This window comes from Salvelinus alpinus, chromosome 11 (genome assembly GCF_045679555.1).
Source record: "Salvelinus alpinus chromosome 11, SLU_Salpinus.1, whole genome shotgun sequence".
NCBI classification, from domain to species: Eukaryota; Metazoa; Chordata; class Actinopteri; order Salmoniformes; family Salmonidae; genus Salvelinus; species Salvelinus alpinus.
In genome coordinates, this window is record NC_092096.1 from 28977521 (window position 1) to 28993520 (window position 16000).

Consider the following 16000-nt stretch of genomic DNA (forward strand, 5'->3'; position numbering starts at 1 on the left):
GTTTTTGGCAGCATTGCAAGAGATGGTTGAATTTAAATGATTCTGTTTGTAATACATTGCCAACACTGTTTTATAGCTTGAACACAAGTGTACATATTTGTCCCACATTGAATATGACACATACTCACCTAGCCCTAACAACCCTCAAACACTAACCTAGTTGTGTATTTTAGCAACCGTGTTTCTCGAGTTCTGGAAGAGGCGGCGAGCGGTCCTTGCGTATGACTGGGACCTAATTGACTGGGAGGAAGAGGAGGTAAATATATCTTCATTGTAGTCAGCATCATCAAATTAGAAATAATCTCCCAGGCATAACGTGTGTGTTTCTTGCAAGAAGATCTTTTCAGATATATATATATTTTTTTTACATTTCTTATAAGATTTTAACAATCATACCATGAAGGTCCTAGGGATGTTCCACTTTGCTGAAATATACAACATATTACAAGAGGGAGCATTGCCTTGAGATTCCCACTCGGGTTATGACTAGGTTTGAGTAGCGGGAACTGGGTTACTGAGATTTTCCACCCAAACCCAATCCCTTTTCTCTGGATAACTAACAGCAAGAAACCGGTAAATTATTTCTATGAACAGCATGATGTGAAATATAACTGTTAAGATTTAGACATATAATTTATCGAGTCTATGGCCTTCTCTCTGCTATCACAAATCTCCATGATCAATCATCAACGCTCACGTTGGGGACAGACAGCCCACCTCAGTATGGAGCACAAAATTGTTTTCTTTTTTTTATGTTGAGGTACATTCATGTAATATATTTTTTTAAACACCCCCTTTCTAAAATTAGGGTTTTAAATTGAATAACAAAAATATATACATTCTGCCCACTTATTTTCTATCCAAATGTGTTTGCCAGTTTTGCACATATCTAAATATTACCAAACGGGGTGGTTATACGCTAATACACACGTCACACAACATTAGGGGAAATATTATGAAAGGTGTGTATATAGCCTACTAATTATAGAAATGTAAAATAGGCCTTACTACATACATTTTTTTCAATCAAATTCACTTGCCTATAATTTTAACTTTGTAGGCTGCATGTCCTGCACCAGCATAACAGTTTCTCTCCCCGCTTCATGGTTTGAGCGATGTCCATATAATACAGTGACATAGTCCACACTCAAAAAATTAAACACTTTGAATGACACTTCCAGTTTTGGCGGGAAATACTGGGTTACCCGGGAGAAAAGTGATTTTATTCTTGAGATGGAACATTTGTAAAATACCAGGAAAATATTCAACCTTGGTTATGACACTCTGCTGTGTTCTTGAAATACCCACAGTTATGCGTTCTACAGCTGTTTCAAGAAATCCAAGGAGACGTGTCATGATCACGTTCCTAGAACATTTTGCAGACGTTTGCAGAACATTCTGGGAGCGTTTGTGGCTCAGCCAGCTTTCTGTGTGCTGCAGGAGGAAATCCGTCCCCAGTTTGAGGCCAAATATTCCAAAAAGGAGAGGATGAACCCCATATCTGGGAAGCCTGAGCCGTACCAGGCCTTTACAGACAAGTACAGCCGACTCATCGTCTCAGCTTCTGGAATCTTCTTTATGGTAAGTCCCTGGAGTAGGTATAGTGAATATTTCATAATAAATTAATTTGCGTAGGCACAGATTCATTAAAATGGTTTGCATGTTGCCTCATGCTTGCCGCTTGTTGAACTAGTTTCCCACTGGGTTTTGTTTGAATTCATTCAAATCTTCAGTAAGTGGCCCATGCAGGAATCAAACCCACAACTGTGATGTTGCAAGCAAGCCAACTCAAGCCAGTGAGCTATCAAATTTGCCTTGTTGCTATCGGTGTGTCTGACCAGAATGTTTTATTGACCTCAGATACTGGTGGTGATCGCTGCCGTCTTCGGCATCGTGATTTACCGCGTGATCACAGTCAGCACTTTTGCCGCCTTCGGCTGGGCTCTCATCAGGAATAACTCTCAGGTGGCCACCACCGGCACAGCCGTGTGCATCAACTTCTGCATCATCATGCTCCTCAATGTGGTAAGGGCTTTGTTGAGAAATGCATTTAGGATTATGAGATTAAAAAAGTGGCATATATATATATATACATACATACACATACACACACACATATATATCACACACACACTGAGTGTACACAACATTAGGAACACCTGCTCCACCCAAAGGACATCCAGCCAATGGCAAACCAGTGGTTAAAAAACGGGTCATTGATGACGGGACAAAGGAGGCTGTGACACAAATTGTGCAGAGCAGCAGACGGGCTACAGTTAGTCAACTGACAGTCCAGTACAATATTGGTGCCCAAAAACACACAAAAGAATGCACAACTCGTCGTACCTTGACACGAATGGGGTATGGCAGCCGACAACCTTACAGAGTTCCACTTCTTTCATTAAAAACAAGAAACTGCGGTTGCAGTGGGCTAAGCAACGAAGACACTGGAGAATTGGATAAACATTGCCTGGTCTGATGAATCCTGGTTCCTGCTGTTTCACACTGATGTATGTCAACATTGCAGGCTGGTGGTGATGGTGTGGGGTGTGTTTTCATGGCACACATTAGGCCCCTTGATAAAAGTGGAGCGACATTTGAATGCCAAAGGATATCTGAACATCATTGCCAATCAGGTGCATCCCTTCATGGCAGCAGTGTATCTGTCTGCAAATAGATTTTTAACAGCAGGATAATGCCCCATGCCACAAGGCTAGGATTGTTCAGAAATGGTTCCACAAACATGAATGAATTCAGCTTACTGCAGTGGCCTGCCCAGTCATCAGATCTCAATCCAATTGAGCATATGTGGGATGAGATGGAACAAGCTATTTGGAGTAGAGATCCACTACCAGCAATTCATGGGGGAATCATTGGAGTCAACATGGGCCAGCATCCCTGTGGAACGCTTTCGACGCCTTGTCCATGACCTGATGAATTGAGGCTGTTCTGAGGGCAAAGGGGGGTGCAACTCAATATTAGGAAGGTGTTCTTAATGTTTTGTACACTCAGTGTATATTAATGTCTATCAGTGGTGAAACCCTAATGTCGTGTAGCGCTTTTTGATATAGTTAAATACAGTTGCGCTCAAAATGTTGATAAAAATGGATCCTAACGCCCTTCAATGCCATGACGTATCGCGTTTTATCTACAACAGCATGAGAATCATGGAAAACAAACCCTATTAACTGGTAACCTTGTTTTTTTTTCAGTTGTATGAAAAAGTTGCCCTTCTGCTCACCAATTTAGGTAAGCTACAACTGTTCCTCCATCTGTCATCATGCTGTAACATGCCATCCTCAGAGGTAATTACAGTCAATATAATGCAGGGGCTGTCATTTTATATACACCCTCTCTCTTTCTGTCTCCCTCTTTTCTTTCTCTATTTTAATCTTATTCTCTATTTTCTCTCTCCCTCTGTTTCTGTATCCACAGAGCAGCCAAGGACTGAGTCCGAGTGGGAGAACAGCTTCACCCTGAAGATGTTCCTGTTTCAGTTTGTCAATCTCAACAGCTCTACCTTCTACATAGCTTTTTTCCTGGGCAGGTGAGGAAACATCCCTACTTCATGGTGTAAATTGTAATACCCAGCTATATTTCATAGAGATTAGTTAGTAAAATGATGTGACCACCTTTGTCAGGTTCACTGGTCGGCCAGGAGCCTATATCCGCCTCATTAACCGCTGGAAACTGGAAGAGGTGAGTGAACTTGTATGTTTTTCATTAGTCTTTTCAAATGTGTTCAATGTGGAAAATTTATAGTGGAAAGTACTCTCGTGGACAGATGCACATAACATAAATGGTAGTAGCATCTAACGACAGACTGTGGGATGCCACTACGAATTAGGAACTTTGTTCCAGTACGTAGATTTTTCATCGCTGATCACATCACAATTTCGCAGGTGCTCGCATCTTTCAAATTTAGGAAGTGGAGGGGACAATTTGTCCCGTAGACTTGCCAGAAACTGTCTGAGAGTTTCCGTTTAGAGGGGTGGAGATTTCACTAATCTCTTTAGTATATTTCCTAACACGTCTCCGCACAGAACTGAATTGAATTTATGCCGTTCCAGATTAAGTGGAAAGTAGCTTGGAACACTGTACTCTCACTCAAACCTCTGTGTTATGAACCAGAAAATTAGAGTTAGGGTGTAGGGTTACTGGATAGTTAGTTGAAGAGTTGTTGATTGAATAAAGTGTCGGCACTGTTTCCCCTTTCTGTGCAGTGCCATCCCAGTGGTTGTTTGATAGATCTCTGCATGCAGATGGGTATCATCATGGTGCTCAAGCAGACCTGGAACAACTTCATGGAGCTGGGCTACCCGTGAGTATGGCCTGGCTTAGCCAATTAGACGCAACTAGCGCCTAGGGTGTCATCTCCACCAGTCACCCCCCGTGACTTTATTGTTTGTCAGGCTGATCCAGAACTGGTGGACGCGGCGAAGGCTGAGGCAGGAGCACGGCCCCAACGCCAAGGCCAGCTTCCCGCAGTGGGAGAGGGACTACAACCTGCAGCCCATGAATGCCTATGGACTGTTTGACGAATACCTGGAGATGAGTATGTGCCCTTTGACCCTGAGCCCATGTTTAAAGCAACTGTCCAATGAAAATCTCACTTTTAAAACGTAATATTCTGTAAACTCATACCCAAATAATGTTGTTGACTCATCCTATACTCGTATTTGTGGCCAAAGCATACATTGGAGAAAAAACACTTTAAAAAACACCTCAAACAGACCATTTAAAAAATTGCTTGCTATTTCCACATAGAGGATGATGTCATCCTCCTGGCCAATCAGTTGGTCTACTCATATAAAAAAAATGTTTTTACCAGTGTACACCCACACCTTTCTGTTGTTAGGCCACAACGTTCCAATACAAAAAAGCTGCTTTTTAACATACTTAAGTACCATTTTTTGGATGAAAAATATTTCACTCATATTGTAATTTGTTCTAGGTTATATTCCATAGAAATCTGGAAACACTGGACAGTTACTTTAAAATGCAAATCATTTCTATCTCACTATCAATCAATTGACCAATCAGAAGAATCAGTGTGGCTCGAGCGATATAGACCTGAGTGAGCAACCAAGTAAGCCACTGCTCTGCATTGAGAACACAGAGTCATTGCCGTCATCATCTTGTATGCAGTTAATACACAAGTGCAGAAAACATAGCCAACTCCTCTGTGTAAGATGGGTGTAAAAATGTGTTGATGTTTTCATCGATAGATCCTGTTCTTTCTGTTTGTCCCATTCCCATCAGTGGTGCTTACACTGTTCTGTTTGTTATGTTCACACGCTTTGACTAGAAATGGCTCAATTGTAGACAATGTGGAATGATTTGGACATGAAATACTAAACATGTTAATTTTGGGGATATTGAGTTACATTGGTCTTTGGACAAAAAAACAACAATGTTAGAATTTGGGACTTGTGGCCAGGTATATAATACCAATGGATTGATTGATGTCTAACCTTATCTCTAGACGTCTTACAATGTACATGTGTATATTGGATGAACCATTTCCTTAAAAAATTTGGGTAACACTTTACACAGGGTTCTTATTACTGTGTAATTATTCCTGTGAGTACAGTGTAATTATTCCTGTGAGTACAGTGTTACAAGAATTTAATTACTCATTGTTACGCTCCGACTTAGAGCAGCACAACTAACCCTAGCAGCACCCCTAGACGTAACCATTAGTTACGCTAACAGTAAGTACAGTGTAGCAATGACTAATTACAATTATTTTTGCACTGCTTACAATAATAATTCAACAGTAATAAGAGTAGTGTAATGTAAATTGTTAATAAGTTGAGAGAACCTATTGGTCAGATGTGGGACACCAACTCCGTTGTCATTTTTCCCTGATTGCCTGATTGCTTGCAGTGAACATGAAAGGTACTGTAGAAAAAAATGTTGTTTACTAGTTAGGTCATGAATGCATGTGCCAAATATGTTTATTGCGCTCCTTGCCATCCTATTCTGCTTTGCCAGGCAAACTGCACATGGAGAGGAGAAAGACCATGAATATTAGCTAAGGACCTAATTACTTCTATAGAAAAAAGATTTCCACTGGGCAAAACAGTGTCCTATGAGGGGCTGCAGGTGGTTCTGCAGTGGGCAAAGTGCTGGTGTTAGTGGCAACTTTTTCTCCAGACTGCCAAGACAATAACACACCTGACTACAGTCTATTGATGACTATAGATCACCTCAGAGGATGTTGATTAACCTAGCTAGTTTCTGGGTGGTGGAAATGACCTTTCAGTCTGAGATTCCAGACTGAAATACAGCCTACTTGAATAAGTGGCCAGTTCATAGATTAAACGTCACAGGGCCCACATAAGGCTAAAAACACCTGTCATAAGAATACAGAATTTCTAACAATTTATACCAGTATTACAAATGACCCAGGAATGTAATTTACCAAGTAAACACTGGTGTAAAGAATGAGTGGTTATGACCTGTGTATGATGTCATTATTGAAAAGTTAACTGAATTATAATGCGTTGCAATTCTCCATGTGAAATGTCCATATCAAGCTCTTCACCTTTACAGGAATGACATCCTCTAAAACGGCATGCAGCCTCTGCCAACACTAACTAGGAGAGATCATTATTGAAATGTCATCATTTCACTATTTTATAATCCTATAATACAGTCTGATATTTTAAGAACTGTTGAGTAAAAACCGGAACATGTTTGGACAGTAAGATCTCTAACCTGCTCTTGTTACATTCTAGAATAAGTTGATCTACATGACTGATTTATCCTCTTTGCCCCCCTGGGGAGCTGGAGGTCGAAGGTTAACCATAAACTAGCACTCGTACAGTGTTTGCTCATGTAAACCATTATATACATGCCATGTACTGTATATATCATGTTTACATTTATTTACCATCAATGTGAATGCTGGTAAATATGAATCATTAATGTCTACATGGATTTTCCAAGTGTATATTGAAGGAAGAGTCTGCCCCAAAACTATCTTTTGGTATTGTTTAATTAGTTTTTGAGGTGGAGTTGTCCTTTAAGTATGATTATGTGAGGTATACATAAAGCAGGCACATGCCATGTATTAATCACACAATGGTTACTTGAAGCATTTCTCCTACATGTGTTTGGTGTAGACAGATTTATGTATGACAATGTCAGATGACCGTGACATTTATGACAATGACAGATCAGTGTAACGCTTAGGCTAGGATTCCGTGGTTGCACACAGCATGCAGCTATATCCACATGCATGCGTCACTGTTTATTTTAACCCATAATGCTATTTTAACCCATAATGCTGCATAGATCCATTATGTGGTGTCTCTGTAGGCTTTTTGAATGCTGATTTCTATTTACGCCCGATGTACTGTGACTTCCTTGGCGAGGCTCTTCACGAAGCACAAAATCAAATGGCTAACTTTGTCCTGTGAAATGCCCACACGCACTGACATACAGTAACAATTGCGACATTGAATGGTATAACCTCAAATCATATTGGCCTTTATGAGTGAATATGGCTTTGGGGTGGCCATCTGTACAAAATGTAATGGGGTTTTTGAATGGGGTTTTGAATAGGACTACTGGTGACGCTTTACTCTCTGTGTCTGTGTGTTTCAGTCTTACAGTTTGGCTTCACCACCATATTTGTGGCAGCTTTCCCCCTGGCCCCGCTCCTGGCCCTCCTCAACAACATCATTGAGATCCGCCTGGACGCCTACAAGTTTGTCACCCAGTGGCGGAGACCCCTGCCCTCTCAAGCCAAAGACATAGGTTAGGCTCATCTTCCGGTCTGACAATCCCCTACTGTAGGGCCATTTTCAAGGAACGCAAAACATGCCATATAGACATAATTGTTTTACGCCAACACCGTGCCTCAGCTATTTTCACTGAATGAAACCCTATTTCATTTAGTTTCAGCACAGACAGACGATTTTAGCCGGCTAAAATGCTTTATACTTTTGGAATCATTTTCAAACACCTTTATAAGTATTTTTTGAAGAAGTCCTGACAGGCTGCTTGCTGGTGAACTGTAATAAATCATTTGCATCGGAGCAAGAACATTGTTATTTTCCCTCCAGGGATCTGGTACGGCATTCTGGAGGGCATCGGTATCTTGTCCGTCATCACCAACGCCTTTGTCATCGCCGTCACCTCCGACTTCATCCCACGCCTTGTATACGCATACAAGTACGGCCCGTGTGCCGGGCAGGGCCGGGCCGGGGAGAGGTGAGCGAGCCTGACCACAGTGACCACACAGGCAAAGTGTCTGCCTTTGACATGTATTCTGGCATCACAACGTCAAACCACTGACATTTTATTGTTTCTTGTCCAGGTGCATGATGGGATATGTGAACGCCAGTCTATCGATGTTCAGAGTGTCTGATTTTGAGAACACGTCGGTGCCCAGGACAGATGGATCGGATACGTTTGGAGAAGCAGTGAAGTACTGCAGGTAGGTTTGGTGACCAAAGAGAGTCTTGGTATGGTTGGGCTTGTTTGAACAGAAAAGTCATAACTTTTGACCTTTCGACCCTGTGTTTGACCCCCCAGGTACCGTGACTACAGAGAGCCCCCAGACTCGCCCGGTGAGCCATACTCCTACACGCTGCAGTTCTGGCATGTCCTGGCCGCACGACTGGCCTTCATCATAGTCTTCGAGGTTAGTTTGTACAGTTCATTCCATTCAACAAAACCATAACACAATATTCAGCCGAGATGATTCTGTAATTACTGTACTATTGGTGTTGTTCTTTTGTAGCACATGGTTTTCACCATCAAGAACCTTATCGCCTACCTGATCCCAGACCTGCCCAAGGACCTACGGGACCGCATGCGGCGGGAGAAGTACCTGATCCAAGAGATGATGTACGAGGCCGAGCTAGAGAGACTGCAGAAGGAGAAAAAGAAGAATTACAGGGCCCATCATAACGCATTGCTCTGAATGCACAAACAGGTGATAAATAACTACACTGCACTGAAGGGACCAGCACGGAATACTGACTGGCAATCTATAAGTTTGCAGGCTGCAGAGTGTGGCGCATAGGAATTACATTTATATATAGGAAGAATAACTCACCTGTATGACCAATGTGTAGCACCACTCATCTGGGTGAAGCACAGCTGTCATTTTATGCCTGAACGCTCAACACACATCAGCTATCGAAGTAAGATTTGCCAATTGAAGCACGGGACGACAAGGGACCAGGTTGTGCAAGGAAGGGAAATAAGTAAATAAAATAAAGTAATGTCCTATTTGTTCCTGTTGTCTAGAAGTTCCACTACTGTTGTGATCATCTATGACTCCACAGGTCATGCTGGTGTCCATTTTTGCTCGGTGGCGTTGTGTGTGGGAATGACAGAGAACTGGCTGCATGCACGCCAGGGACTGTCCTGCCTGTCTGCGTCTCTCACTGGACCAGGTGAGCGCCCCCAAGAGGACCGTCCAACAAACCTGCATTCAGCATGCTCCTCGCCATGGTGTTCAAACGTACTGTACGTCATTCTGAATCTGAGAGGCCAGTGGGTGAGGGGAAAAAAGAGGACATACATTGGAACATTTGACAATGGGTTTACTACTTTTTTCCAGATTGCTCCTTCCACTTTGGACTCACAACTGTACATTTCTTGAAAACCTGAATGTAGATTTCAAAGAAACACAAAAAACTAACTTTTGCAGTTCTATTGTCACAACTTTAAAAAAGTCATCTGTGCGGTTGAATGACAAACCCTGTTTACAATCCTAGTCTTTTTATTTTGAGGACAAACTCATGAGGAATCATGATCAATTGCTTTTACAAGGTTGTAAACCTTCGGCCATGTTCTCTGCTTACGTTGTGTGCTGCTTACAATGTTATTTTGAAACGTTCCATCAGATCTGCGTTAGTGAACGCAGACTGCTCAAACATCCAATGCCTTCCTTTACAATGGATACTAATAACAAGAGTAATAAAAATTCATATTTGTTACAAACCGGTTTTGTAATTGTCCAATTTGCACTTTGATGTAATTTTAAAACCGTTTCAACATGTTTCCATCTGACAGAATGTGCCACTATGAGAATCTCCATGAAGGTTAGCACATCCTTAGTGGGTAGGTCAGGTTGTCAGAACACAGTATGCATCACAAACACTGATGTCTCCTCCAGCACGTTTAGAGGCTGCCCACCAAGTAACTGTAGCTGCAGCTACTGTCTGCCTCTAGTGTCTAGTGTGGTAACACATGATTCCCCCTCTGCAGTTCCCTACTTGGCCACCAAGGGGCGCCAATACACCTATCTTCTGATGCAGTTAGAGGCCTCAAAACAATGAGAGAGAAGGGAATAGGTTTACAGTTAGTTCTCACATTTTTTTGACAAGTGTCCAAAAATAAACAGTCATGTTCTGATACTTTGAAGATGAGAAGTATCTTTATTTACGTTATTGTAGGGGAAATTACCAGTGACATTGTAGGGTGTTTTTGTTTTGTGCCCCTGGAGCAATTCTTGTTTGGTTTACACCATTATTGGTGTAAAATATCTGTCAAATCCTTAAAGCTTTATGTTTATTTGAATGCTCTCTACTGTTGGCAGCTTTCTCCTGTACGTTTATATAATTCCTAGTGTCTACGTAATACACATTTTGCCAAGGGCAACAGTTGGTTCCCCAAGCACCACCTCAATGTCAACCACTTTCTTTCATATCTGTAGGAATTGTCAGACTTGTTTCACACATTTGGCACTATAACAGCCTATCAAGGTGAAATAGCTTGTTATCCCTTTCTGTGATAGGTAACAGTTACATTGAGGATAAGATGTCATTTTAAACTGTTACAGCTCCTATTCATGATTGAGGTTCAGGGGTCTAATAAGACAAAACAAGAAGATTGCTGAAGTGGCCAGTCAAGGTCATGTTGGCACACAGAGCACACTGAAAGGCCTTTTCAGCAGCAACCACAGGGCTGGATTCAAGCAGAGATTGGATGTTCCTGTTTGAGCACAAAATACACAAATGTTGGGGGAAAATTTCTTGGCTGAATGTCATTGAAGAGAGACAGCATTTTGGTTGGAAGTTGATTGTCTTGACAACGGAATCACACTCATCTTGCAACTGTCTTGACCCTGGAAGCCTGAGAAAAGGGCTTTGTAATGCCACTGGGAAGTTCCAAACCATTCTGTAGGTTTTATGAAAACCGCTTTTACAGTATTTTGTCTATGGTCATATTGTGTTAGCATTATAAAGCCATTCTGAGGTTACATAAAGTATCCCTTCTTAGTCTAACTGTCTGACCTTGACTGGAACTGTTACATGTGGAGTTGGAAGCTGTTGGAAATCACATTAGCATCTGAGTCGTTGAGATGTAGCTTAAGTATTAAGTAATAATGCATGGATGTACTAATCTAATAACCACCGTATCCATAAGGGTCTTTCTATATTGTTTTAAGCTTCATAACTTTTCCATATTATATATTCAAAATGCTTAATCCTCCTGACCCTTGCAAAATGCTTGTAATCTGCTGTAACTTTCGCTTGAACATGATGCACATGATGCACATCACTACAAATTGGAGGCTATAAGTTCTATTTAGTCCAGTGCCATGTCCTTCAGGGTGGATTATTGTGGTGTGGTGGAGGAGTTAGCGTAGGGTGCCCATCCACACGTAAACTCTCCATTTTGAGAACTAAAAACAGGAGGGGAAACATGGCGTGTTTGTTTTCTATTAAGGCAAATTTTCTCCTCTAAGAGGATTATCCCTGACATCGGCTTTGAGTTGCGTAAGGCTTTCCTGGGAATCTGCGATTCATATGGCCTCATATGGATCATATGACCATGGCCTCATATCCTGTATTTTTTGACCATGGCCTCATATCCGGTATTTTTGCAGAAATGTCCAATATGAAGTGGTAGGGGACCTGGGAACATAGAAATAGAATGAATGAATAGATTATATGTATATGTCCAGGCTCCTGTTTGATGGGATGTAAGCTTCATTTTGAGTTTTCATCCATTTCGTTTAGACCAGTGACCAGTGTTCCTTGACCCGTCTGGTTTTTCTTTCTTCAAATTTGTATCCCTCGCTAGTCTTTTTAATTAATCCATTCTAACTCATTTTCTAATACTTATTCATGCAGGACTACTCAGTCTACCTCTCCAGTCTGTCTCAGCCACGATTCAGACATCAAACACAATGTCTCACGTTATACCCAGACTTATTGGTGTTCAATAACATTTAATCGGAGTTCTCAAATATAGACATTCAGATTTTAATTGAAGAGACCCCCTGCATTGTGTGGTTCCTTGAATGTTGCTTGCCTAATGATCAACCATGCCTGATACCTGAAAACTTATGTCAGCTCCTAGAGCTAATTCTAAGGCTTTAGCTCGGTGGGCTACCACAGACAACTTGGATTTGATAATGGTCAAATTTGTATACCCCAAGATCAAGGCTCACGGGTAAAAGCTATTTTGTCAGGATCCGGAACTACAATGTGAGGGTGAAAAAGCTCTAGCACACCTGAATCACACAGTGTCCCTCAGACATTTCCCAACCCCAGTGAGAGCTTTGCCAGAATAATGCATAGGCCCTTTGAGCAACAGAAAGCACCAACACACAACTGATGTGTGTTGGTTTCTAACATGGTCTTGTATTTTTATCATATGTCATAAATGATTTCAGCACTCCCGTGGCGACAGTGCCATGGTGCATGTCTTTGAATGTCAGGGTCCCAGCTGTCGGCCCTAATGTTGCTGATAAAGAGCCCTCCTCGCAGGCTGTTTGCCCAAACAGATTAGATGTATGACTGTCTTCCTCTGTACCTGCTACAGGGAGAGAAAGAACCACTCACTGGTTGCCTGGAGCGACACAGCAACCTGTTCCGTCTCACACACACACACACACACACACACACACACACACACACTCTAGGATTCTTCTTAACCTCATTGAGCATTCTGCGATGTGCTCTTGCAGTCATCTTTGCAGGATGGCCACTCCTAGGGAGAGTAGCAGCAGTGCTTAACTTTCTCGATTTATAGACAATTTGTCTTACCGTGGACTGATGGACATCAAGGCTTTTAGAGATACTTTTGTAACCCTTTCCAGCTTTATGTAAGTCAACAATTCTTAATCTTAGGTCTTCTGAGATCTCTTTTGTTCAAGGCATGGTTCACATCAGACAATGCTTCTTGTGAATAGCAAACTCAAATGTTGTGAGTGTTTTTTATAGGGCAAGGCAGCTCTAACTAACATCTCCAATCTAGTCTCATTGACTGGACTGCAGGTTAGCTGACTACTAACTCAAATTAGCTTTTGGAGAAGTCATTAGTCTAGGGGTTCACATACTTTTCCCACCCTACACTGTGAATGTGTAAATTATGTATTCAATATAGACAAGATAAATACAATAATTTGTGTGTTATTAGTTTAAGCACACTATGCTTGCCTATTGTTGTGACTTGGATGAAGATCAGATCAAATTTGATGACCAATTTATGCAGAAATTCAGGTAATTCCAAAGGGGTCACATACATTTTCTTGCCACTGTAGGTCGTAAACAAAGTTGGATGGGAACTTTGAAGGGTGGGCTAAAGTTACACCTCTAATGTCATAGCCTTGGTGACCCCTGACCTGCAGGGGATGAGGGGATGTATGAAATACCAATGACCCAGTAGCACATCCCCCTTACAGCCGTGACCTGCAGAAGACACTACTTACAAGACCCAATGTATTATTTCTTTTTTATTGTTTTTATTTCAATTTTATTTAACCAGGTAGGCCAGTTGAGAACAAGTTCTCATTTGCAACTGCAACCTGGCCAAGATAAAGCAAAGCAGTTCGACACATACAACAACCCAGAGTTACACATGGAATAAACAAACAAACAATCAATAATACAGTAGAAAAATCTATATACAGTATGTGCAAATGAGGTAGGATAAGAGAGGTAAGGCAATAAATAGGCCGTGGTGGTGAAGTAATTACAATATAGCAATTAAATACTGGAATAGTAGAATGTGCAGAAGATGAATGTGCAAGTAGAGATACTAGGGTGCAAAGGAGCAAGATAAATAAATACAGTATGGGGATGAGGTAGATTGGATGGGCTATTTACAGATGAGCTATGTACAGGTGCAGTGATCTGTGAGCTGCTCTGACAGCTGGTGCTTAAAGCTAGTGAGGGAGGTAAGTGTCTCCAGCTTTAGTGATTTTTGCAGTTCGTTCCAGTCATTGGCAGCAGAGTACTGGAAGGAGAGGCGGCCGAAGGAAGAATTGGCTTTGAGGGTGACCAGTGAAATATACCTGCTGGAGCGCGTGCTACGGGTGGGTGCTGCTATGGTGACCAGTGAGCTGAGAGACGGCGGGGCATTACCTAGCAGAGACTTGTAGATGACCTGGAGCCAATGGGTTTGGCGACGAGTATGAAGTGAGGGCCAGCCAACAAGAGCGTACAGGTCTCAGTGGTGGGTAGTATATTGGGCTTTGGTGACAAAATGGATGGCAGTGTGGTAGACTACATCCAATTTGTTGAGTAGAGTGTTGGAGGCTATTTTGTAAATGGCATCGTCGAAGATCGGTAGGATAGTCAGTTTTACGAGGCTATGTTTGGCAGCATGAGTGAAGGATGCTTTGTTGCGGAATAGGAAGCCAATACTAGATTTAATTTTGGATTGTAGATGCTTAATGTGAGTCTGGAAGGAGAGTTTACAGTCTAACCAGACATCTTGGTATTTGTAGTTGTCCACATATTCTAAGTCCGAACCGTCCAGAGTAGTGATGCTGGACGGACGGGCAGGTGCGGGCAACGATCGGTTGAAGAGCATGCATTTAGTTTTACTTGCATTTAAGAGCAGTTGGAGGCCACGGAAGGAGAGTTGTATGGCATTGAAGCTCATCTGGAGGTTAGTTAACACAGTGTCCAAGGAAAGGCCAGAGGTATACAGAATGGTGTTGTCTGCGTAGAGGTGGATCAAAGAATCACCAGCAGCAAGAGCGACATCATTGATGTATACAGAGAAGAGAGTCGGCCCGAGAATTGAACCCTGTGGCACCCCCATAGAGACTGCCAGAGGTCCAGACAACAGGCCCTCCGATTTGACATACTGAACTCTATCAGAGAAGTAGTTGGTGAACCAGGCGAGGCAGTCATTTGAGAAACCAAGGCTATCGAGTCTGCCAATAAGAATGTTGTGATTGACAGAGTCGAAAGCCTTAGCCAGGTCGATGAATACGGCTGCACAGTAATGTCTCTTATCGATGGAGGTTATGATATTGTTTAGGACCTTGAGCGTGGCCGAGGTGCACCCATGACCAGCTCTGAAACCAGATTGCATAGCGGAGAAAGTACGGTGGGATTCAAAATGGTCAGTAATCTGTTTGTTAACTTGGCTTTCGAAGACCTTAGAAAGGCAGGGCAGGATCGATATAGGTCTGTAGCAGTTTGGGTCTAGAGTGTCTCCCCCTTTGCAGCTTTCCAATCTATGGGAATCTCAGACGATACGAAAGAAAGGTTGAACAGGCTAGTAATAGGGGTTGCAACAATTATGAACACTAACACATACACACGCACAGATGCGCACACACACAAGCACTTAGCCCAGCATCTACTTTAGGGGTTTGTACACGTGCAGTCAGCTGTTTATCATAATCAGACAGTATTTCTCTCTGTGTTTTCAAAATCTCCCATGTGTTTCACTATGGTAATTCACCCATGTAAAGTTTATTTTTGTATTTTATTTAACTAGGCAAGTCAGTTAAGAACAAATTCTTATTTACAATGACAGCCCGGCCAAACCCTAACGATGCTGGGCCAATTGTACACTGCCCTATGTGACTCCCAATCACAGCCAGTTGTGATACAGCCTGGAATCAAACCAGGGTCTGTAGTGACGCCTCTAGCACTGAGATGCAGTGCCTTAGACCGCTGCGCCACTCGGGAGCCCAAAGGTGCAGTATGGAAAAAGTTGACAGTGTCGCAATTCATAACAGTAACCGCGTTTCCATCCACAGTTTTTATGCACGGAAAGACAT

General features: G+C 42.1%; 1 protein-coding gene across 4 annotated transcripts in view; it reads left to right on the forward strand.

Moving 5' to 3' along the window:
• The window catches only part of LOC139533879 (anoctamin-4-like), a 42220-nt gene extending 32254 nt beyond the window's left edge, over positions 1-9966 (forward strand). For 3 of the 4 annotated variants that reach the window (XM_071332333.1, XM_071332335.1, XM_071332336.1), the window contains 13 exons: positions 174-256; positions 1441-1581; positions 1861-2025; positions 3213-3249; positions 3436-3547; positions 3642-3699; positions 4224-4321; positions 4413-4555; positions 7615-7767; positions 8076-8223; positions 8330-8449; positions 8548-8656; positions 8756-9966. In XM_071332333.1, coding sequence (XP_071188434.1) covers positions 174-256; positions 1441-1581; positions 1861-2025; positions 3213-3249; positions 3436-3547; positions 3642-3699; positions 4224-4321; positions 4413-4555; positions 7615-7767; positions 8076-8223; positions 8330-8449; positions 8548-8656; positions 8756-8938 — 1550 coding nt within the window. In that variant the 3' untranslated portion in view covers positions 8939-9966. The remainder of the gene's footprint in view (positions 1-173; positions 257-1440; positions 1582-1860; positions 2026-3212; positions 3250-3435; positions 3548-3641; positions 3700-4223; positions 4322-4412; positions 4556-7614; positions 7768-8075; positions 8224-8329; positions 8450-8547; positions 8657-8755) is intronic. The other variant, XM_071332334.1, reaches the window with a different exon arrangement.
• Positions 9967-16000: the final 6034 nt, after the last annotated feature.